This window comes from Homarus americanus, unplaced genomic scaffold, assembly GCF_018991925.1.
Source record: "Homarus americanus isolate GMGI-L3 unplaced genomic scaffold, GMGI_Hamer_2.0 scaffold34921, whole genome shotgun sequence".
NCBI lineage: Eukaryota > Metazoa > Arthropoda > Malacostraca > Decapoda > Nephropidae > Homarus > Homarus americanus.
Window position 1 is genome coordinate 1,223,916 of NW_024741901.1, and position 24,261 is coordinate 1,248,176.

General features: G+C 37.6%; 1 protein-coding gene across 1 annotated transcript in view; it reads right to left on the bottom strand.

Moving 5' to 3' along the window:
- Positions 1–14,904: 14,904 nt before the first annotated feature.
- The window catches only part of LOC121876348 (endoribonuclease Dicer-like), a 63,362-nt gene continuing 54,005 nt past the window's right edge, over positions 14,905–24,261 (bottom strand). The window contains exons 10-12 of the mRNA XM_042381418.1: positions 24,037–24,120; positions 22,044–22,211; positions 14,905–15,897 (exon numbers count right to left, since the gene is read on the bottom strand). Coding sequence (XP_042237352.1) covers positions 15,769–15,897; positions 22,044–22,211; positions 24,037–24,120 — 381 coding nt within the window. The 3' untranslated portion in view covers positions 14,905–15,768. The remainder of the gene's footprint in view (positions 15,898–22,043; positions 22,212–24,036; positions 24,121–24,261) is intronic.

Sequence of the window (24,261 nt, forward strand, 5' to 3'; positions counted from 1 at the left end):
AACAGGATGGCTCAATTATCTGAATGTTCGGTATCCCAATGGTTCATTATCCCAACAGTTCATTATCCCAATGGTTCATTATCCCAATGGTTCATTATCCCAATGGTTCATTATCCCAATGGTTCATTATCCCAATGGTTCATTATCCCAATAGTTCATTATCCCAATGGTTCATTATCCCAATGGTTCATTATCCCAAAGGTTCATCATCCCAATGGTTCATTATCCCAATAGTTCATTATCCCAATGGTTCATTATCCCAATAGTTCATTAGCCCAATGGTTCATTATCCCAATGGTTCAATATTTGATGGTTTATTAGTGTAAAGGGTCCTTGTCCAATAGTTCACTGTACAGAAGATGTATTGATTCCAAGGTTGGGCTACATCAGGACTAATGAATACAGAGTCACAACTGTATATTATTTACTACTATACCTTCCATTTATCTGTTGTAATCACTGATGAAGAGTCTAGTATTAAAGGTGCACTGGAAGTAACATTCATAACTGTTTATGCGTTAAGTTTTCAAACCCAAATGGTCTTTTTTCCATTTATTAAGAAAATAAACTACAGTAATACCCCGCTTTACGCGATTCTACATTTACGCGGTAACTCGCCAGAACCGGAATTTCATTTTACGCAGTGCATCTACTCATATACGCAGGTGAAGTATAATTTTTTTATTTAGCTCATAAAATTCATACAAATTACCCAGCGAGAATATAATTTACAATGCTAGAATTCTTACAATATGATGATCATTTTGAATATAAACATCATGGATTTTGCATTAGACATACAAATTTTAGATCTAATGTAATAATTTGGTTTACACAAGGCAAATATTTTATCTCTTGTGCAAAATATATGAAGTTTACATTCAAAATATTCCCTGACCAGCAAGGAATCCAGAAATATCAATTATATTATCCTAACTTTAGTCTGATGTATTATATATTACTAAAAATTTAAATATACTGTTTTCTCCCAAACATTTCTCTGGTAGGGAGGGAAGGTGGGGGGTGGGGGGTAGGGAGGGAGGGAGGGACCCAGCGAGCGTGGGAAGAGGGGGGTAGCCGGAGGTGGGGTATTTTGATTGACAGATAATGTCTGGGTGAAGTATATTTTTTTATTTAGTGAAGATATTTGTTTTAGCTCATAAAATTCATACAAATTACCCGGCCAGAATATAATTTACAATGCTAGAATTCTTACAATATGATGATCATTATGAATATAAACATTATGGATTTTACATTAGACATACAAATTTTAGATCTAAAGTAATAATTTGGTTTACACAAAGCAAATACTGTATCTTTTGTGCAAAATATATGAAGTTTACATTCAAAATATTCCCTAGCCTGCAAGGAATCCAGAAATGTCAATTATATTATCCTAACTTTAGTCTGAGGTATTATTTACAGTGGGGTATGCTATAACGAACGGATCCTACTACGAATATTCCTATAACGAACGGTTTTACCTATAAAATTGAGAATGCTATAACGAACGAAACTCTTACAACGAACATTATAATTAAAAAAAAATTTTTTTTTTTTTTTTTTTTTTACTAATTTATTGTTTTTTTATTACAAGTATTAATGATACTCTTTATTTCAGGGGTTTAGATGCATATTTATGCACTTTTTTACAATTTTTACAATTTTATATTATATTTTTCAGTGTTAGGTGGTTGTATTTGGGGGCCTGGAACGGATTAATCCTATAACGAACGAATGCTATAACGAACAAGGTTCTAGAACCAATTAGATTCGTTATAGCATACCCCACTGTATTACTATACCTTAAAATCTAGTTTTCACCCAAACATTTCTTAGAGAGGGAGGAACCAGTGAGAGTGGGAAGAGGGGGGGGGGGAGTTGAGTCCATTATTTGAATAGACATTAACCTGGCAACTGTATTTCTCTTAAATATTAATTGTGTGTGCATACCATCATAAAATTAAGATGTCATTTTACTACAACATAGGTATTGTGTCGGAAAAAGTGGAGTTTGGGGGTCGGGCCAGTCTCTATTTGAATTAATCCCATATGTTCTGTTATTCCATTTACGCGGTTTTCATTTTACTTGGTACCCCGTGGGTTCAATTGACCGCGTAAATCGGGGTATCACTGTATTGCACAATAACTAGGTTATCACCGTAATTAACGCTATGAGCTGCGAGCGTTAATAAGGGACGAAGCGTATGTGTAACGAGCTTCGTGAACAGACGTCTTACGTGGGTGAGAGACGGGATACAGACTGCCATAAGGCGGCTACTTACTGATGATTCCGCAGTCAAGATGTGGGGCAGACAGTGGAAAAACACTATCACATGTACCACTGTCTAGCTACCGTGGGTGATGGAATTATATAAACATAATATATGTAGCCCACATTTGTATAAGTATTACTGTCTATTTGACAGGGGCTTATACATCTATGGAAGTAGACAAATCTCAGTATAGGTATTCCTTGCCATGCAAATTAAGGATAGGTTTAAAGTCAACACTTACCCCCAAACAAGTTAGCATAGATAAATAACTTTAAAAATTAATTTTTTCCCGTTTCTATAACCTATAACCATTAACACAGTTAGTGTCAACACTTACCCTTCAGCCTACTGTAAAAACCCAGGTCTTCAAAAATATGACAAAACAGGGGAGACAGACCAGACCTACCTTAGCTTGTGTGGTGGAGGACAAGCGAAGCTCACTTGGCTGATGCAAAAGGCTGATTTTAATGTTCAAGATGAAAAGGACCACCCTGGCTAACCCTACCTAGCCTAGTTATCAAGAAATCCTCCATACGTAAAAATTTATCTCTGAGGTAATGGTTGAACGGCGCACTCGCTCCAAAAAGTATCTTTATGATTCTTTGTGAGACAATATGACACAACTGACAAAGGATTCTGACAACCCTACCGAGACAACAGGAGTCACAGTGTTCATTGTGAAATTCATAGAACCTCTCCGTGAAGATACTTTTTGGGGGCGAGTAGTACGTACAGTAAAGTTGTATCTTAAAATTCTTGAGAAATAAGTTTATAAATCATCACAGAACCAGTTTTGTGCTTTAAGTAAAAGAATTTAATATTATAAGATATATGTATTTTCACAGTCTGTGATGACTGTGAAGTAATTAAACAGATGAGAAAATCCTTCATAACATTCTATCGATTTAATAATTGCCAGTACTGTATAATGGACTACTGTCGTTTCCTTTAATTTTGTCTTTCTTTTTATCACTTTACATATATTTGTATGAGATCCTGTCCTGATAACTTCCAAATGTCATCTTATTAAATATTCGACAACCATGAATTTCTTAATCTGAAATATTCTTATTTTTTCTGTATCACGAATGTCATCTTTGGATGATATTCTCAGTCAATAAAATATATTACATCATGGAAAGTTATGTTGCGTGTTCTTTAAAGGTTATACTAATGGTAAAATCATTACATTTTAACTAATCTTGTAAAAGTCAAAACGAGATATGCAGATGATCTTTAAATTTTTGGCCAAAATAATAAAAATTTCTTCTCATATATTGTTATAATAAGACAAAGTTTTCTTCTTTCTGAGGAGTAGACAATCTGTGAAAAAGAGAAATAAACGTCCCAAATTCTGACCTCTGTAGTCTAACATAGACGTATCTTATAGTCTCTCATTCTCAAAGGCAACTCAACACCTCACAGATTATCTACCTCATCAGAGAGAAGAAAACTTTGTCTTATAATATCTGAGAAGAATTATTTTTACATCTAAGCAAAAAATTTAAATACAGTACTATCATCTGTATATCTTATTTTGATCCTCCCACCATAAATTCACCTGCCCTTACCAAAGAATAGCTTACCATATAATCCGCTTGGTGCTTTGTTGTCCCATCCGAGTAGTGCTTCACTCCCGCTAAGGTTTATCTTGATACACACTGTTACGCCGTCTCTTAATTTACTTAAATATCCAGGTTCTAGGCGTAACCAAACAAAAAAAGTGAAGTAAATTAAAAGGGAATAAAAATAAATAAAGTAAACCTTTAAGAATTTAATTAATAAAATATTAACACAATAAAGAGCCTCTTAGGCTGTCAACAAATTGATTCACCATCGAAACTTTTAAGACATAAATGATACTAAACATCGAAACATCAAAAGAATAAAAATAAAGCATTGGATTACGTTAACACTGCATAAACATATAAAAACTAACACTGAAATTAACTAACGTGAAACAACACTGAATTACTTAAATGTAACTAAGCAAATACTGATGGACATAAATAGAGACATAAATAGGTACTCACATAGATATACCACATTGGTGGCGACAGGAACAACACAAATAAATTAGGTATAAGTAACAGGTGACGAGAGTCACTCAAAGGATGTGGACTGTATGACAAGAGGACTGAACTAACTCTGTCAGTTGGTGGGTCCTATATATAAGGTCGGCTCCCGCCACGCGACCCGCCGGTGGGTCGTTTACCAATGCAGATGGTCGTAGAGAACAAAGAATGCTTGTTGCAATACAAAATGGGTTTGAACAAATAATAACAGTTAAAACCTTAACAGCACAGGGTTAAGGTGACTAGATTATATAATAGTAAATACAACACATCATTACAGGAATAATATGGAACATGGAAGCATGTACAGTGACCCCTCGGTTAACGAACTCAATCCGTTCCAGAAGGTCATTCGTTAACCGAAAAGTTCGTTAACCGAAACCATTGTTTCAATGGGTTTTTGGGTAATTGGTTCCAGCTCACCGAAAATTTCCTAAATTCAACAAAAATGGTAGAAAGGTTCACTTACTTTGAGGTGTGTATGTAGAAGGCTCCTGGATGATGATGATGATGATGATGATGGGATAGAATGGGGGTGGAGGAGAAGGAAGAAGAGAAGGCATTGGGGTGGAAGAGAAGTCACCCCATGGCGCCATTTCACCCATAAAATTTTAGCTCTCTTGGTGTAATTCAAGATTATTTTCTTTAAATCAACACTGCACCGCATTATATATTGTCAATATGTAAAATATATTTCAAAATGACCAATAATTTGCTTGGAAACAGAAAAAAAGCGTTTAGTTGAAGAGAGTCTCAAGCAAGATGTTACCTCCAGTGAAAACAGAGAGAGACTAACGCCTGTTTGCTGTGTTAAGAGGCTGGATGCCATGCATTAAACTAGTCACTTTACCTTCAATTTGTTCAATAATTGTTAAAATGACTAAAAAATTGAATATTAAACTTTTAAAATTATTGAAGTATAAACTTCTTGATATTTACTAAAATAGTAAGGAATTTAAGCCCTAGAACCGATTAATGTATTGGCGGACTGATACTAAAGCTGGTTGCCCGGTCAGTGCAAGCGAAAACATGTTGAGGTCGGTTCGTAAGAAATTCGTTAACCGAATTTTTGTTCGTTAACCGAATTGAAGATCCTTATGGAAGGCAGTTCGTTAACCGAAATTTCGTTAACCGAGGCGTTCGTTAAACGAGGGGTCACTGTAATATAAAAAAAAAATAGAAAAATACGACACGGTCGTAACAACACACACAAAATGAGTCTTACAAGGTAGGGGTGGAGGTGAGATTGGAGAGCACTGAGTCCGTCACCTATACACTTCGCTGCTGGAAACAAACTAATCAGTTGAGCAAGTTTTCATGATCAAAGTTAATAACACTCAAGTCAACCCAGACTGAAACAGCTTCAAACCAACAGAATCACAAAGTTCGAACCAACGACCCTAGGGGGGCGTGGAGGGGTGGAGAGGTACAATCAAAAACAAAACAAAACAACTCCAAACATTTAATATTCGATAATATCTAACTGAAATGAAATACAGTGGTCCCTTGGTTAACGAGCACAATCCGTTCTAGAAGGTTGCTCGTTAACCGAAAAACTCGTAAACCGAAACCATTGTTTCAATGGGTTTTTGGGTAATTGGTTCCAGCTCACTGAAAATTGCCTAAATTCAACAAAAAAGGTAGAAAAGTACACTTACTTTGAGGTGTGTATGTAGAAGGCTCCTGGATGATGATGATAATGATGATGGGAATTAGAATGGGGGTGGAGGAGAAGGGAGAAGAGAAGGCATTGGGGTGGAAGAGAAGTCACCCCATGGTGCCATTTCACCCATAAAATTTTAGTTCTCTTGGTGTAATTCAAGATTATTTTCTTTAAATCAACACTGCACTGCATTATATATTGTCAATATGTAAAATAAATTTCAAAATGACCAAAAATTTGCTTGCAAACACAGCGTTTAGTTGAAGAGAGTCTCAAGCAAGATGTTACCTCCACTGAAAAGGCACAAAGACTGGCGCCTGTATGGTGTGTTGGCAGGCTGGATGGTGCGCCACAAACTAGTGACCCTACCTTCAATTTTGTTCAATAATTGTTAAAATGACTAAAAAATTTAATATTAAACTTTTAAAATTATTGAATAGTATAAACTTCTTGATATTTACTAAAAGGGTAAGGAATATAAGCCCTAGAACCGATTACTGTATTGGCGGACTAATACTACAGCTGGTGGACCGCCAAATGCAAGCAAAAACATGTGGAGGTCGGCTCGTAAGAAACTCATTAATCGAGGGATTGCTCGTTAACCAAAGTTAAGAATCTTATGGAAGGTAACTCGTTAACCGAGGCGCTCGTTAACCGAGGGACCACTGTATGCATTTTTTTTACCTGTGCTATACATATACTATATATATATGTCAGGTACCAGATATGAAATATAATCTACAATTTGCAAGAAATACTCTTTCCAGCTTAATGGCTTAAAAATCAATATTGTCCTTGTCCACATATATGAGCTCACACGACCCATGTTGATGGTAGGGACTTGTACGACGTCCCTTGCAACTACAGTACAAAGATGCAGATAGGATTTCTGGTATTGGTGAAACTGTGGTCAACATTAGTTTGACTTCATCATCTGAAAACCAACAAAACTTGAATGGGTCTGGAAAGACAGCTTGTGGTTGATCAGCCTTGACCTAAATACATGATTGTAAGACAGTGTAGCTTGCTTTACATGGTGGACAAATGCGTCTTCAGTGGGTGGTAGGCTCCAAACGTCCTTCTCTCCCTTATACAACACACATCAAATTCTGGACAACACTGATGACTTCTTGAACTGTTTCAGTTGTTATATCTAACTGACTTTCAAGCTGCTAACATACAGTACAGTGCTTGAATTAGTTCTTGTACAATGTCGAGATTCGCTATACTATTAAGAACAAAATTCCCCTTTCATATAAATGTAATTCATAGAGTTGCATCCACTTGAGCATGATCTACTATCAAACATATTATCAGATGTCTTAGTTGGAAAGATGCTGTACAAGCTGCTGCTGCCATCCAAGATAAGACACCAGAGTGAGGTGCTTCCCTGCCTGGAGTACAGTACTGTCACACCATCTGATCCCTGAGATATGCTAGGGACTGTCAGTTAACTGAATATCTCCAAAGGGGGGCCACCAAATAGGTGCCTGCACTACGACACCTCAGTTATTCAGATATTAGAACACCTGCAGTTGCCTAGCATATACTGTACTATAGACAGGCAAGTCTATAAACATCATAGAGGGCACTTCTCAGTCAAGTACCCATACCTGGAGCTGGAGGATACTTGCCCCACAAAGGGTCACAGGCAGCCACAGGTCAAGGTTGATGAAGCCACAAGTCCAGAAGGTAAGCTTTTTTTTAGTGAGAATTGTAAATTCTTGGAACAATCTACCAGTGTTGTGACAGCACTGAATGTGAACTCGCTGAAGACCAGACTTGACTAACAATGGAGCAGGTACAGATACATTCTGGAACCAGTACAGTAAAGTCTAGTACTTGCCAATAGTGTGTTAGAGAGATGTGACTGACTGCCCCAGCAGTTAACAAGTGATGAAGAGGATAAGAGGATAAAAGTAATAAGTAACCTCACCTACCTGACACCTACAGACCTCGTACACTAATATGTTCTGAACTTCTGATTTAATCTTTACTCATCAGACCAATTTTGACATAACCTCACCTAACTTAACGTAAGGTATTTTCAGGCAAAAAGTGACCTAACCTGAGCTATTCTGACCTCTTATATTGACCTGTTCTCACCTAATCTATCCTTTCCTGATAGTTGATCTACCCTGACCTAACCTAGCCTCACTGTCACCCCCCTGATCACCTATACTGACCTAATCTATACCTTACCCGACATAACCTCACGTAACTGATGCTTCCTGAACTGTCCTGACCTATCTTGACATAAACTAACCTCATGTAACATATTTTTGTCTCGTATTTTTAGGCAAAATATAACCTAGTCTGAGCTATTCTGGTCTCTCTTTGCCCTCCCATATTAAACTGTTGTGACCATACCTCACCAAACTGATATCTCTTGACCTATAGTGTTCTAATATACAGGCAAACCTCGAGATACGATGGGGTTATGTTCCTGAAAAACTCATCATTAGGTGAATTATCGTAGATAAGGAGCATTATAACATGGGGTTCAATGGAATACATTCCCGGCCAGTCCCCAAATACACATGTATCACCAACAAAACAATTCCTACAATACTGCTATCAGTACAAATCAATTAAACAACACTCACCAAATCCTGAAGAATAAGCCTGGCCATTGTCCCCTTTGAGGCTAAGGGGACTTGTAGGTGGAGTGGAGACATCACTAACTCCCACACAACCTCAGGGGAGTTCAGAGAGTCTGGAGACAGTCTTAGAAGGGGGCTGGAGGTGCAGACTTTGGCCTGGCTTTAAAAAGGTTGAAGTTCCCAGGTGGGACTGGAGAGGTGTCAGAAGTCAAGGGTTGTGGCTCTGACTATGGCAGGGGTTTGAAAAAGGTGATTGTTGTCTCCTTGTAGCAGAGCATGCCCTTCACCACTGCCCTCACAGATGAACTCCTGTTGATGTTGGGGTCAATCTCAGTAAGGAGCTCCATGGTAGTGTTCATGTGGTCCATGGCAGTGCTCAACACATTCAGTGTTAGCATCATGGGTAGAGGGTTGGCCTCCTCACCCACTGACTCCTTCATTCTCTGCTACTTTTCCAGGAGCAGCAGGTCCTCTGTGCTGAGCTCCTCAGAGTGACTCTCCAAGACCTCAACCACATTCTCTTCGGCGACCTCCTGAAAGCCGACTTCCTGGGAGATGCTGGCGATGTCGCGGAGTACGGCTACAACATCTGTGAAGCCGCTAAAGTCGTGCATGCACTCGGGCTACACTTTCCTCCACACACCGTTCATGCAGCTCTGTGTGACCTCTTTCCATGACTTCTCAATGTTCTATATGGCATGCTTGATGTTGTAGTTGTGCCAGAATTCTTTGAACACAGTTCAATCTAAATGTTAGTGCTGTCCTTTCACTATATAAGAAAAAAAACATGATAAGTACAAGGTAAGATGGTGGCTTATAATCGAGGAGCCATGCGATGGTGGGTTTACAATCGATAAAGAACCAAACACTGGGCTGTAGTGTGCGGGTTGACCGTGTAGTGGCCCACGAGTATGCTTACAAGTGACGGTAGAGATGTGTGGTCCATAGGGTAAAATATTGTTTCTTTATAAAAGTCAGTCTTGATGATGAAAAATATAACTTGCATTACTAGAATCCTTGCAAGACAACAATTAATTTGAGTATATACAACCCATAGTTTGCACTAGAGATAAAATAGTAATATCCAACCAATGGATATTTGATGAATATCATTAAAGTGAGTTGTTTTGATCGTATATAGCGTGATGGTCTTAATTTATGACCATCGTTAAAGCAGAACATCGTATCTCGAGGTTTACCTGTATCTTTACCTGACTTAACCTGACATAACCCTACCTGACCTAACCTATCTGACACCTCCTGACCATAACCAAATCTAAACCTATGTAACCTAACCTAACCTGATTCGCATTTTGCCCTCCCTGACACAGGTAACCACCTCAACTTAGCTTAATGAAACCCAATGCAACCTTACCTATCATAACGAAGACTCACAGTTTGGCCATGGTCAATAGTAATACCCATGTAATATGTGTGTGTAAAGTCAGATCTCTAACTGATTCCGTTTTGGAGTTATGGCTGGAACAGACACACCCAGGGTCTGTGGTAAATAGTATTACAAAGGTGCATAACTTTGGGACCCATGTAACATGTGTGTCAAGTTTCAGGTCTCTAACTGCTTTCATTCTAGTCCTATGGCTGAAATAGCCACAGACACATTCTTTTTTTAACTATTATAATATAAGGATATGTCTGCGAGTGCCTGCCCCCACCCATAACTCCAAAATGGAAGCAGTTAGAGCAGGGGTGTCATTTAGGGGGAGGCAGGGGGCACTCATCTCCCCCAAGCTGTCCAGGGGGGGCTTCCAAATGAGCCAGAATTAATTGACAATTACATGAATGGGGTCCAGATCCAAACTTAGGATAAGTTAAGTTAAGTTAAGTTAGGTTAGGTTGAGGTTGTTAACCATCAGGGAGGGGAAATTGACAGTAAAGTTTATGCAGTACTATATATACAGTCGACCCTCGTTAATTCAGACCCCTTTAATCCGGATTTCGGATAATTCGGACAAAATCTGAACGAACATATGTTTTTTTTTTTTTTTAGATTTGGAGGAATATTACCTACGCGGACCTTAAGGTAAAATGCTGGTCCACCCACTGCTGGGATAAACCACCAGCGTCTTTTTGGTTAAATGTAACATCTCCACCACTAGTGTGGGGGGGGGGGATGCACTTTTAGCTTCAGACATGAAAAATATTTACCATTTACTACCAGTAAACAATAGAAACGAAAAATATGTACCAATTAGTAATGAAAAGTTGTGCAGTTCCTTCAGCAAATGAAGCTCACCAACTTACAATAGGCTAAATTACCATACGTGTTTTCAGTAGTCTATGTTGAAGTTCTTAGCACAGGCTAACTTATCATATCATATACGGTATCACGGTTCTCATTGATCTACAAAAAATACCGGTAATAAAAACCTTTTCGATATTTCACACTTAATATAATACCCGGTAATCTACTTCAACCTCCTATTGTTTACGACGCATGACGCACCACCAGCTGTTGAGTATCAGCTAGACGGTACACGTGTTTTTCGAATCGTTTTCAGTTAAAAAACTGTTACATCACATGTATATTTTACCTTAACTGTGCCTGAATGAATATATTCTCGGATATAAATAGTAGTTTTGCTGAAACGTGTTGTATTTTAATGTAAAATAGGATAAAATACATGACGAAAACAAAAGATTTTACCTAACCTTCCAATGTTCAAGAGAAGTTACTCGTTTTTTAATAGTTTTTGGTTAAAATACTGTTATATTACAATGATATTCTATTCATACTGTGCTTGATATAATACATTCACGGGAATGTAAAATTTTTACTGAAATTACATACGTATTACAGTGGAAAATGGGATAAAATCGTGACGAAAACAATGACTTTGAAATATAATGCAATATTAACCCCTAAATCGGTTAATTCGGACAATCGGCTAAAACGGACACCCTTCCCCCCCTATTAGTCCGAATTAACGAGGGTCGACTGTATACCTAAGATGAGTACAGTCTACATTCATTATTCTGGGATTGTATTCCCAAGACATACATAAAGATAAGTGACTCGACTTTGTTATGACCTAGACCAAGGGTCGGGAAACTTTTTTGGGTATTACCCAAAAAAAATTTTGAATAAAATGAAATTACCCCCAGATTTCAAAAGTACAGAATACAAAAACAAGCCAATTTGCTCCTAAAATTGTTGGATATGGTATATATATATATACAAAAAATTCAAATTAAAAAAATGTTTATTGGATCCATTATCAAGGAGAAATAAAAAAGGCTACACATTCTGGCATAAGAGTAGCACACAAACAAAATTAGTAAAAAGGATTGGAGAACTGAAGAATTTCATTCAAATCATCTCCAATTTAGGTTTTGGAAAAATGATGCTGTTTCATTTGTGATACAAGAGCATCAAAATCAGGGATTTTTGATGTCACAGCAACTTGGTTGTAAACTGAGGCTCTGATGGAAGTGTCTCTCATACCGCATGCATTACCCCCAAAATTTTTAGATTTACCCCATTTGGGGTAATTTACCCCCGTTCCCCAACCTCTGACCTAGACTGTCTAGGGTTGGAACAGGTGGAAACCAGAGCACAGTACCCTGAGAAAACCAGTGATGTTTGGTTGGAGCTCATACTGTATGTTCTGGCCAGGAATATCATCACATTTTACGGCTGTTTTCCATGCTTGTGGGTTACCTGACGACAACTGTTGGGTAAAACTAGAAACTACAAACCCAAGTACAGTGGTCCTTCGGTTCACGAGCATAATCCGTTCTAGAAGGTTGCTCGTTAACCGAAAACTCGTTAACCGAAACCATTGTTTCAATGGGTTTTTGGGTAATTGGTTCCAGCTCACCGAAAATTGCCTAAATTCAACAAAAAGGGTAGAAAAGTACACTTACTTTGAGGTGTGTATATAGAAGGCTTCTGGATGATGATGACGATGATGGGAATTAGAATGGCGGTGGAGGAGAAGGGAGAAGAGAAGGCATTGGTCACCCCATGGCGCCATTTCACCCATAAAATTTTAGTTCTTTTGGTGTAATTCATGATTATTTTCTTTAAATGAACACTGCACTGCATTGTATATTGTCAATATGTAAAATATATTTCAAAATGACCAATAATTTGCTTGGAAACACAGAAAAAAAGTATTTAGTTGAAGAGTCTCAAGCAAGGTGTTACCTCCACTGAAAAGAGAGAGAGACTAACGCCTGTTTGGTGTGTTGCCAGGCTGGATGGCGCGCCAGAAATTAGTTTCTTTACCTTCAAATATGTTCAATAATTGTTAAAATTACTAAAAAATTTAATATTAAACTTTTAAAATTATTGAATACTGTAAACTTCTTGATATTTACTAAAATGGTAAGGAATATAAGCCCTAGAACCGATTACTGTATTGGCGGACTAATACTACAGCTGGTGGACCGCCAAATGCAAGCAAAAACATGTTGGGGTCGGCTCGTAAGAAACTCGTTAATCGAGGGAATGCTCGTTAACCGAAGTTAAGAATCTTATGGACGGTAACTCGTTAACCGAAATCTCGTTAACCGAGGCGCTCGTTAACCGAAAGACCACTGTACAAGTACTGGCAGGATGTCTAGGCACGGCAGCCCAAATAGATTGCAGCAGAGACCAGGGGATGGGCACAGCTCTGGTGACCCAGTTACCATATCTATCTATCTATCAATGTGTGTGTGTGTTTAATAAAATATTGTAAGTCCATAAAATATGTTCTTTTTATTTATATCAAAATACAGTAACTGTTAAAAAAGCTTGGACAGGTGCCTGAGACACTATACCTTAACTGTATAATATAACGACTTTAGTAAAATGCACCCTAATATCTTTATTAAAATATATATTATTTATTTAAACAGCTTTCCTGCACAAATAAAATTCCATATATTTTCCTACCCCATAAAACACACAATATACTAATATTCTCCTTAAAACACGGTCTTATGTTTTACAAAATTAACAAATACAGATTAAAATATCCAGACATGAGCATCATAATATAGTATCAAGGGAAACTAATTCATTACAATGTGTCCTCTTTACAACAGTTCTTAAATAAAGTATCTTAAAATCACTAACATCCAATAATTACAGTACAGTGGACTATGCTATAACGAATCTAATTGGTTCTAGAACCTTGTTCGTTATAGCATTCGTTCGTTATAGGATTAATCCGTTCCAGGCCCCCAAATACAACCACTTAACACTGAAAAATATAATATAAAATTGTAAAAATTTAAAATAAAGTGCATAAATATGCATCTAAACCCCTGATATAAGGAATATCATTAATACTTGTAATAAAAAAACAATAAATTAGTAAAAAAAAAAAAAAAAAAAATTCATTGTAACAGTTTCATTCGTTATAGCATTCTCAATTTTATAGGTAAAACCGTTCGTTATAGGAATATTCGTAGTAGAATCCATTCGTTATAGCATACCCCCACTGTACATGTACTGTATATTACATTTTATATTAAGATTAAAAATAAGCTTCCCTTAAACAATTGGACGATCTCCTAAATCTTCTAAAGATGCAACAATTAACAATACCTGTGCTTTAAACAGAAGAATCCAATCCCATTCATAACAACAGTCAACACCCATTGTACATTATACATTTATTCTCCAATCCAAATTTTGTAGAAACTATTTACTCAAGAGCATAGTTCATCAACCTTCCATCTTAGCCACAAGTAAAACATGTATAAAATTAATTCCTAATAACTACAAGTTATACTTTCTCAATGTCTATAAAGCAGAAAACTCTCCAACTTGTCAAAAAAAAAAAAAAATCTGCACTGTTTTCCTCTACATCCTGCCATTCTTTCACCTGTAATGTCAAATGTCAATCAAACATCTTATCATCTGTATGACTGATATAAATACTTAATCCTGTAAGTCGTTCAATAACTTTTTATTTATACTCTCTAATGCTTTGCAGAGACACCAACATAAGTAAATTTGCTGAAGACACTAAAATAGGGTGTGTAATTAAATCTGATGAGAACTCTGCAAGATCTAAACCAATTTTTCCAAATGGTCTGAAAAATGGCAGACTAAGAGTAAGAGACGATATGATCGAGGTGTATAAATGGAAGTCAGGGTTAAACAAAGGTGACATTACAAAGGTATTCAAACTATCCAACCAAGAGCGAACCCGTAACACTGGTTTTAAATTAGACAAATTTAGATTTAGGCGCGAGATAGGTAAACATTGGTTTGGAAATAGAGTAGTGGATGACTGGAACAAGTTAACAAAAATCATCATTAACTCGAATAAGCTGGATAGCTTCAAACATAGGTTGGATGGATATATATGAGCAATAGGGTATGGGTGTAAATGGAACTGCCCAGTACAGGCCAATAGGCCCACTGCAGTTTCCTCCATTCTTATGCTCTTATATATGTACCTAGTCCGAATGGGCCAGAGTCTGTTAAAAGCCGAGATCCGTTATATTGGGTGTTTACTGCACCAGTAAATGTGAAGAATAAATAAAAATAATACCAATAAATATCATAAAATAATAAATATTCCATTGCTCTTTGGCAATGGTTTCACTACACACAGGACACGAGACCGCGAACAGCTAAGAGATCCCCCACGCTGCTCCCCCGCTATGATAACTCTCCTGCACATACAAAATGTTTATTCCTCATATATTTTGACCTGATATTTATTTTTTTATTTTTGCACATTCTATATGAAAGATTGTATATATTGCATTTGCATGTAACAGAGTACAGTATACTCTGTATATAAAAAAAACGTCTACTCCAAATTACGAGTTGAAAACTAACCGCTTACAGTGCTAAGTCTGGCGTCCTCTCTCTCGTACTGGTTCAGTGAACATCACCCAGCCTTTCTAACTTGCAATGGTTATAGTCCAATATAATCCAAGTTATCAAAAGTTTACTGTATCTAGTAAGGGGAAAAGGCATACCCAGGGTAGGTATATCAAGACACTTCATCCTGTGTTCCAGAATGTAAAGTACTGCAAGGTTTGCAGTACCTTTTTTGGTGGGTGTATACATTAATCAACAAGCATATAAAATACTGTAATCACAATAAATCAACAAACACAAATAATTACATTATTTCCGCAGTTACCACGTGGACTAATTTCAACACAGTAACGTCTGGCTATTGCCCAAGTGGTTGATCATTCTTCGTTTGGGCTTCTCGTAACTTCTGAAGACCGAATTTTGCAGCTGCACTTTTTGCCGTCCTGTAGTTTTTCCCCGAACCACAGAGAGGTGGCAACCCTCTTATCTGTTTAGAGAAAAATATAATTCATTACCCTTAAGATAGATAATTTACAATATTATTTTGAACTCATTCTCACTTGCTTATTTATCAAACCAGTAATTTTTTTTACAGTAAAAAAAAAGAATATAGATACAGTAAACCCTCGAAGATTCGGACCCGGTAAATCCGGATTTTGGAAGATTCGGACAAAAAATTTGGGGGTTCTGGGCTAAGAAGCATTCCCAAAACAGGGTGAAGGTAGTTTTAGACTTAAAAGGTTTTTCTTATAAATTGTCATAGACTAAACTGAGCAGAATATAACTTGCATTGCTGGAATCCTTGCAAGATAGCAAATAATTTGAATGGAGACATCACATAGTTTGCATGAGATTAAAAAAAAATTCCTTTAGTGAAGTACATTTGAGCACAAAGTGAGTACAGTAATATGTTGCTCAAAATTATGGCTTTTTCACAGGAAAAAGTCTGTATAACTAACCCAAGTAGTCAGGATATGTACTGTAGTTTTGGTGTTTTTTATATCATTATTTATCGTTTTTATACATTCACAGGAAGATTCTGACAATCGGCTTTTTCGGACAGGTGGTTCCCCCTTTTAGTCCAGATCTTCGAGGGTTCACTGTAATTACACTTAAACTTTACAAGTTAACTGACACTAAATAGTTTATCCAAAATTATATACTAAAGCTGTAGCCTTGCATTTCTGTCGTGCAAGGAGCCTCCATATGTATCCAGACCCAATACTAGACACAGTATTCCAGTATTCCAAAGGTGGGTTTCCCACCTCTGACAATTCTTCTGGCTTTGCTTAAAGCTTAAGGGAGGAATCCATGAAAAACACTGCCATATATAATTTTTTTTTTGTGTGTGTGCATGTTATCAAATATGACTGTACACATAGACAAATAAATTATTACTTATATTGTATAACTTATATTGTATAACGAAGAATGTGTATGCTGTACGGTACTTGTGTAACAATTTTATGTGATGAATCTGGTAGGAGTTGGTCCTGGCACAAGTTGACCAGCAAGCCCTTGTCCATCACCATCACTTGTTATAACTCAACAGAATGTACATGTACAGTACTTGAATTTATTTGAAATGCATATAAAAATGAAATTTTTACCTCAGGTACTTGAGAAATTGTGTCCTCAAATACAACTACTTGTACTGTACATGAACACAACCCTGCATTGGGGACGTAATCTATAGTACAGGACAGTTTTTACATTATTGTTACATAAAGTTATTAAACACATACAGTAGGTCCCTGGGTTACTTATGTTCAACTTACGAACATCTGACCAGACGAACGAGGTCCCGTAAAGTTAAACTTTAAATTTACAGTACAGTGATCCCTCGGTTAACGAATTACCTTTCATAAGAATCTTCAATTCGGTTAATGAACAAAAATTTGATTAATGAAATTTTTACCAAACCATGTCAACATGTTTTCACTTGCTCACCAGCTGGAATATTAGTCCGCCAATACAGTAATCGGTTTTAGGGCATAAATTCATTCCCATTTGAGTAAATATCAAGAAGGTTGTACTATTCAATAATTTTCCAAGTTTTATATTGAAATTTTCTGTCATTTTAACATTTATTTAACATAATTGCATTACAGGAAACTAGTTTTTGGTGTGCCAATCAGCCACTTGACTCACCCAGCAAGGTGTCAGTTTGTATCTCTGGTCAGTGGAGGTAACATCTTGCTTGTGGCTCTCTTGAACATAAACTATTTTTATGTTTTTACAGTACAATTATTGGTCATTCTGAAATTTATTTAACATATTGACAATTATATAGTGCAGTGCAGTGTTGATTTAAAGAAAATAATCTTGAATTACGCCTAGTAAACTTAAAATTTTATGGGTGAAATGACGGCATGAAGCATGGGGCGATTTCTCTTCCACCACACTTCCTTCTCTTCTCCCTTCTCCTCCACCCCGACCCCCCACTTCTAATTCCCATCATCAACCAGGAGCCTTCTAAATACACACCTCAAAGTAAGTGTACTTTACTGCATTTATTTTTACTTTGTATGTAATTTTCGGTGAGCTGGAACCAATTACCCAAAATCCCATTGAAACAATGGTTTTGGTTAACGAACGACCTTCTGAAACGAATTGTGTTCGTTAACCGAGGGACCACTGTATTTTATTTACCTGATGACCCATTTTTTTCTTTCACTTTCTGTATTTTGTTATTATATTTCTTATTTTCTCTTAAAATACCGTATATACTCGTCTATAATTCTACCTCAGGTATAGGTCGACCTTGATTTTTGACCAAGAAATCCCTAATTTATGATATGCCTTGTGTATAGGTCGACCCAAGTTTTTGAGGGTAATAGAACAACAAATTGGGGTAATAAAGCACCATATTTTATGGCATATAAAACTCATTTCAGAAAACCTTCACTAAAAACACTCTACGTTCTATAAACTGAGGGTCGCTGTGCCTGAAACACCGAGAGCCGAATGCAAATTGTTTACCATTTATTATTACGGCACTTTACACTGACATGCGGGTAGTTTCAGCAAAAATATTGTATATTTCCATTCAAGTATTTTGTAGGGTTACATGATATTATGTTGTCTAGCACTCAGGATGGGATTGATGGAAACTCTAGGTGGTGGTTTTCTTATATAATATAAATTATATGAAAGACAGTCTGGTGCTGGAGATGCCGTGTGGTGAGGAGCTGCTCAGTAGACATGTTCGGTGAGTAGCGTGCTGAAGGAGGTAGATGTGCAGGAGCTTCGTTAGAGGAGATGTTGCCTGTTGCTGGCCTCCAGGTTGAATGAGAGCTGGACAGCGAGGAGCTTGCTTGGAGGAGGTGTTGCGTGTTCAGGAACCGAGGCCAGAATGAATCTTACTGGAGAGACAGAGCTTATATACACAGCAGCTGGAAGTAAACCCGTGGGAACTCGCTGTTTTCTCGACCCCCCCCCACCGGGCTGCTCGTTTGGTTGCTAGGATACTGTCGCATTGGAATGCGGATACGCAGTTGTAGGGGAGACGTCCACTACAATACTCCCCCTTCCCTCCAGGCGGTGTAGGAGACTTGTTGTCTGCAGAGTTGCTTAGCACATGTGAGGCAGAACGGGCGGTGCATGCCTCATGTGAGACAACGGCGATGGCGTGGATGAGCCGGTCGCTGTATACAACTGTCTATATACACACTATCTGTGGGAGAAGAGAGGGAGAAAAAGGGTGTGTGGAGGCGATGAATGATGTGCTTCCCTCATGGCAGGTACAGAGTCGTCAGATGCGCCTGCTGGGGTGTGTGGGCTTGGGTCAGGAGCAGGGGCTGCGTCAGCAGAAGCGGATGAGGGCTCGTGACAGCAGCTGGGTCCACGACAGCAGCAGGGTGCAGGACATTAGCAGGGAGTACCTGAGGGAGAAAAGAGGGGTGTGTGGGTCCGCACTCAGGAACAGAGGCCGCATCAGGGGCGGCAGGGGTTACTGCTGGGCCGGGGTCGGCGTCTGAGGCAGGACGGGTGTGCTGGGGTCGGTAGGACGTGGTGCTTGGGGCAGGAAGAGGAGCTGGTGTCTGCTTAGAGTAGCAGAGCTGCTCTAGGGTGTCTAACCTGCGGTGTAGAGACAGTAGTTGTAAAGCCGATGAGAGCTGCTTCTGTGTGGATAAGCCAGTCTTCCATGCTGCTTGATGGTGGGAGCGTGATCAGTTTCTCCTCCATCCTGTGTGAGTGCGAATCTCCGGGAGTCACCATTTGTAGGGTTACGTGATATTATGTTTTCTAGCACTCAGGATGGGATTGATGGAAACTCTAGGTGGTGGTTTTCTTATATAATATAAATTATATGAAAGATAGTCTGGTGCTGGAGATGCCGTGTGGTGAGGAGCTGCTCAGTAGACATGTTCGGTGAGTAGCGTGCTGTAGGAGGTAGATGTGCAGGAGCTTCGTTAGAGGAGATGTTGCCTGTTGCTGGCCTCCAGGTTGAATGAGAGCTGGACAGCGAGGAGCTTGCTTGGAGGAAGTGTTGCGTGTTCAGGAACCGAGGCCAGAATGAATCTTAATGGAGAGACAAAGCTTATATACACAGCAGCCGGAAGTAAACCCGTGGGAACTCGCCAGTTTCTCGACCTGTTGCTGGGATACGGTAGTAGCTGGTGACGCCCCCCCCCTGGGCCGCTCGTTTGGTTGCTAGGATACTGTCGCATTGGAATGCGGATACGCAGTTGTAGGGGAGAAGTCCACTACAATTTATTCAAGTTAATTAGGAGAGAATATGATTGTAATACAACAGTTTTTTTAACTGAGAACCATTCAAAAAGCGATTAAGGTAACATCTTTTGAACGAAAGAAAGCGAAAGTAATGGCAAAAAAAAAAAAAAGATATGGATTAGAAACGCAACATATACGTGCGCATTTAAGGATACCACGTCAGTTATCTTTTTAAGAATATATACAAAAGATTGTTAATGTTTATTACTGAATATGTATTTGATTTAATTAATCTTTATATATGCGAAATGAACAATACAATTCATTAATACGTAGAATATTAAAACACACAAGAGGATAAGAGATGACATTGTTGTCAGAGTTTACACCCAATGTATATGTGCACACTCAAGGAAACAGTCATTTATCTTAGGAATATGTACAAAAGTTTCATTATTGTTTATTACTGAATATGTATTTCATTGAATTAATGTTTATATATGTGAAATGAACAATGCAATTCATAAATAATAAGTAGAATATTAAAACACACACGAGGAGACAAGACGGCATTGTTTTCATGAGTGGCGATGGTTCTACATAAGAAACTGAAGAAAATAAGACCCTGGTTGTAGCTGTAGTGAACTTAATTAAAAAAAAATTGAATACCTGTATGTATGTTTTAAGTAATGCTATTTAATGTTAATAAATGGAACACTAGAAGTAGCTAACCACTAATGGTATAGAAATAAGGCGAGACGATTGGGAACACCAACGTATGAACAGTAAGTGCGTACATGTGAAAACATATCGTCATTTCTCTACATATGAATATGAAAGCAACACTTATTTACTGTTCATATATGTTTTAAATAATATTTATGAATGTAAAACTAAAATTCTATTCAACAATGGTGGTAAAGTCCAAGACATAAGGACAGTCAATGAATATTGTGCGAGTTTTTACTCAGATGACGGTCATCAGGTTCAACTTCAACATAGACTACTGAAAGCACGTTGTAAGGTAAGTTAGCCTATTGTAAGTTGGTGAGCTTCATCTGCTGAAGGCACTGCACAGCTTTTCATTACTAATTGGTACATATTTTATGTTTCCATTGTTTACTGGCAATAACTGGAAAATATTTTTCATGTCTAAAGCTAAAAGTTGCTCCTCGCCCTTCCCATCATGCACGGATTCAACCTAACCAAAATATTACCCATGTATAGGTCGACCCCCAAATTTTTGCCTAAAAATTTGGTCTTAAAATCTCGAGCTATACACGTATATATACGGGGGTAAGTGGTTTTAGATGTATAATAAGGATTAGGCTATGATATAATGGGATATTAAACATTTTTCTGGAGGTACAGTATGCACATAGAGTATGTGGTTTGACTTAGGTACATTTTCAACTTAAGAACGACAGTAGGAACATTCTGGAATTCTTACGCAACCTGGGGACTACCTATACAGTCTATACACACATTCCTCCATAAACAGTAATGATATATTTTTCTATATCACTTCTATGTCACTAAGTGTAGTGTTCAGTCATGTTTGATAATGCGTACACACAAAAAAGTTAGATATGTGGCACCTTTTTCCTGAATTCTTCCCTTAAGCTTTAGTTGGATCTGACACTGCTCCCTAAATCCACCATTGGCACAATAGATATAACAGTACAGGTAGAAAAGTTTTCATAAAACATCAACCTATACTTGTTGAGGCCCTGAAATTTTGCTGTAATATTGTATCAATTATATTATCACTTCGAGTAAAACTGATTACAATTGCATTAAAAAAAAAAAATTAAAGTAATTACGATTACTAAATAATTTGTACTGTAATTAATTACAACCATTAAACATCACAGTCACCCCCATCCCTGCTGTGCACTTAATATATTATCACTTAACATCATCAGCTTCAATAAATGTACACCACTGAACACCTACCTGCACTTTATACTTGGCTTCAAGGTCACCTTCCATACGTGGTACCTTCTCAAACTTCACCCCACCAGGCATCTCTTCATACAGCTGACGGACTGAACTAATTGGTATATCAGAGACAGTCTTCTTGATGACGGTTCCCATTAGCTGTTCTACTACTCTCCATGTTATCTGATAAAAAAATCATTTGAAAATTAATGCAAAATATGACCAAAAAAAAAAAAAAGAGTTATGTGAGAGTGAATTTTACTACCCAGCCAGATATAGGATTTATGGGATAGATGCAAAAAAAATAAAGTGTGTGTGTGTGTGTGTGTGTGTGTGTGTGTGTGTGTGTGTGTGTGTGTGTGTGTGTGTGTGTGTGTGTGTGTGTGTGTGTGTGCTATGCGTGCAAGGCGTGGGTATAGGGTGGTGTAATGCGTCTGGTGTGGCAGCATTATGTTAAGGTACACTCGGTAAAAACTACCAAACAGGTGGGGTCCAATGATTTTCCAACTGAACATTCCTTTTGTCTTGCGACGGTTAGGAGGCCTGAATGCGAGACATTTCATACTTAATTTGGTAGGCCGAAATTAGCTATTTAATTGACAATATTGAATTACAGTAATATCTCCCTTAGCCGCAATCCCTCAAACAAGGACTCTCCGATAGCCAGAATTGAAAGTGGACAGTCTTATAATGAAACTGAACTGTTGCCGGCATCAATAATTCAATGATTTAGTCGATGAAGAATCTGTGTGGCGATTTTTAGAGAGTGCAGAGAAAGACTTTGATCAGTACCTTATTGATAATGACGAGGCCATTAAAGTTATACGCACTTCAAGTTGCTACGATCTTCAGGAATAATAAAATGAAGGAACTAAACAAAGTAAGATTGTAATACTATTGTCATAATAATGTTTTTACCAAAGATTATGCACACTTTCTCCGCCTTTGTATTTGTATTTTAATAATGTTGGGGGGGGGGAGGTTAATGGTGGGGGGGATGAGTGTAGTGGTGTTTCCTTATTATTATACTTAATAACATTATAAATCTTTTGGCAAATAATAGACAGAAAGATAAATTAATAAGCAAATGAGTGTTTTTATTATTTTCATTTTTTTTGGGGGTTTCAGACAAGTGTTGTTTTTGGTGATCATTAACTTGTTTTACAGTATTAGTCCACAATAATAAAAAAAAATCTGCAGAAAAATTTTATTATTGTTGGTTTGAAGCTCAAACAAATGTACATGACGGTTAGTTATTCTCACTCAACTCGCGATAAAATAATAACTATTCACAGTACTAACTTCCAGTTTTCACAGTTCACTAGGAGAGGGGTTGAGCTGCACAATAATAAAAATGAACCCTCTAGCTTAAAAAACAACAAAGTTATGTTTGTTTGAACTTCGAAAATCTTTAAACGCATTTTTCTAGGGTTTTTGAAGTTGACACTTCAACCCCTTCTGATGCGGAGCGCCTCATATACTGACATTCTCCGGTCTTATTGTGATAAAGTACAGTGATATCCCTGTTAGCCGGAACAATTGGTTCAGAGCACTTCTGGGAGTGAGAGATTTCCGGGTAACGAGACAATTCTCTCAAAGCCAGAAAAAATCTCTCATCCCCAGAATTTTCCGGGCAACGGAAAAATGTTCTCGGAAGTTCCAGAAATTGCCCATTACATCATCTCTCGAACCAAGAAAAACATCCCTCATACCCGGAATTTTCTGGGTAACGGAAATTTTTTTTTCTCAGAATTTCCAGAAAATGCGCCCAATTTTCATCTCTCAAACCCAGAAAAAACTCCCCCATCCCCGGAATTTTCCGGGTATCGGGATTTTTTTTCAGAATTTTCCGGAAAATTGTTCCCAAAGCCGAAATTTTCCGAAAAAGTAAGGCCCTGGGAACAACTTTCCGAGAAAATTAAAATTCCGTCTATCGGAGAGTTCCTCGTTTGAGTATGGTACAGTACAGAACGCAAGATGTAGATGTTATCTTAGAGAATGAACTAACCTCAAGAGATCTACCACTATCCAGGTACACAGCTCCAATGATGGATTCAATCAAGTCACCCAAAGCCTTGGGAATATCTATATCCTGCAATGAAAAAGTTGAAAAGCATGAAATTATTACTTAAATATTACTTACAGTATTTTATCAGAATTATAAATGTTTGTCACAATATATGGCTATTTTAATTTTTTGAAACTCTTCTCATTCATCAAAATTTCTCCTAGA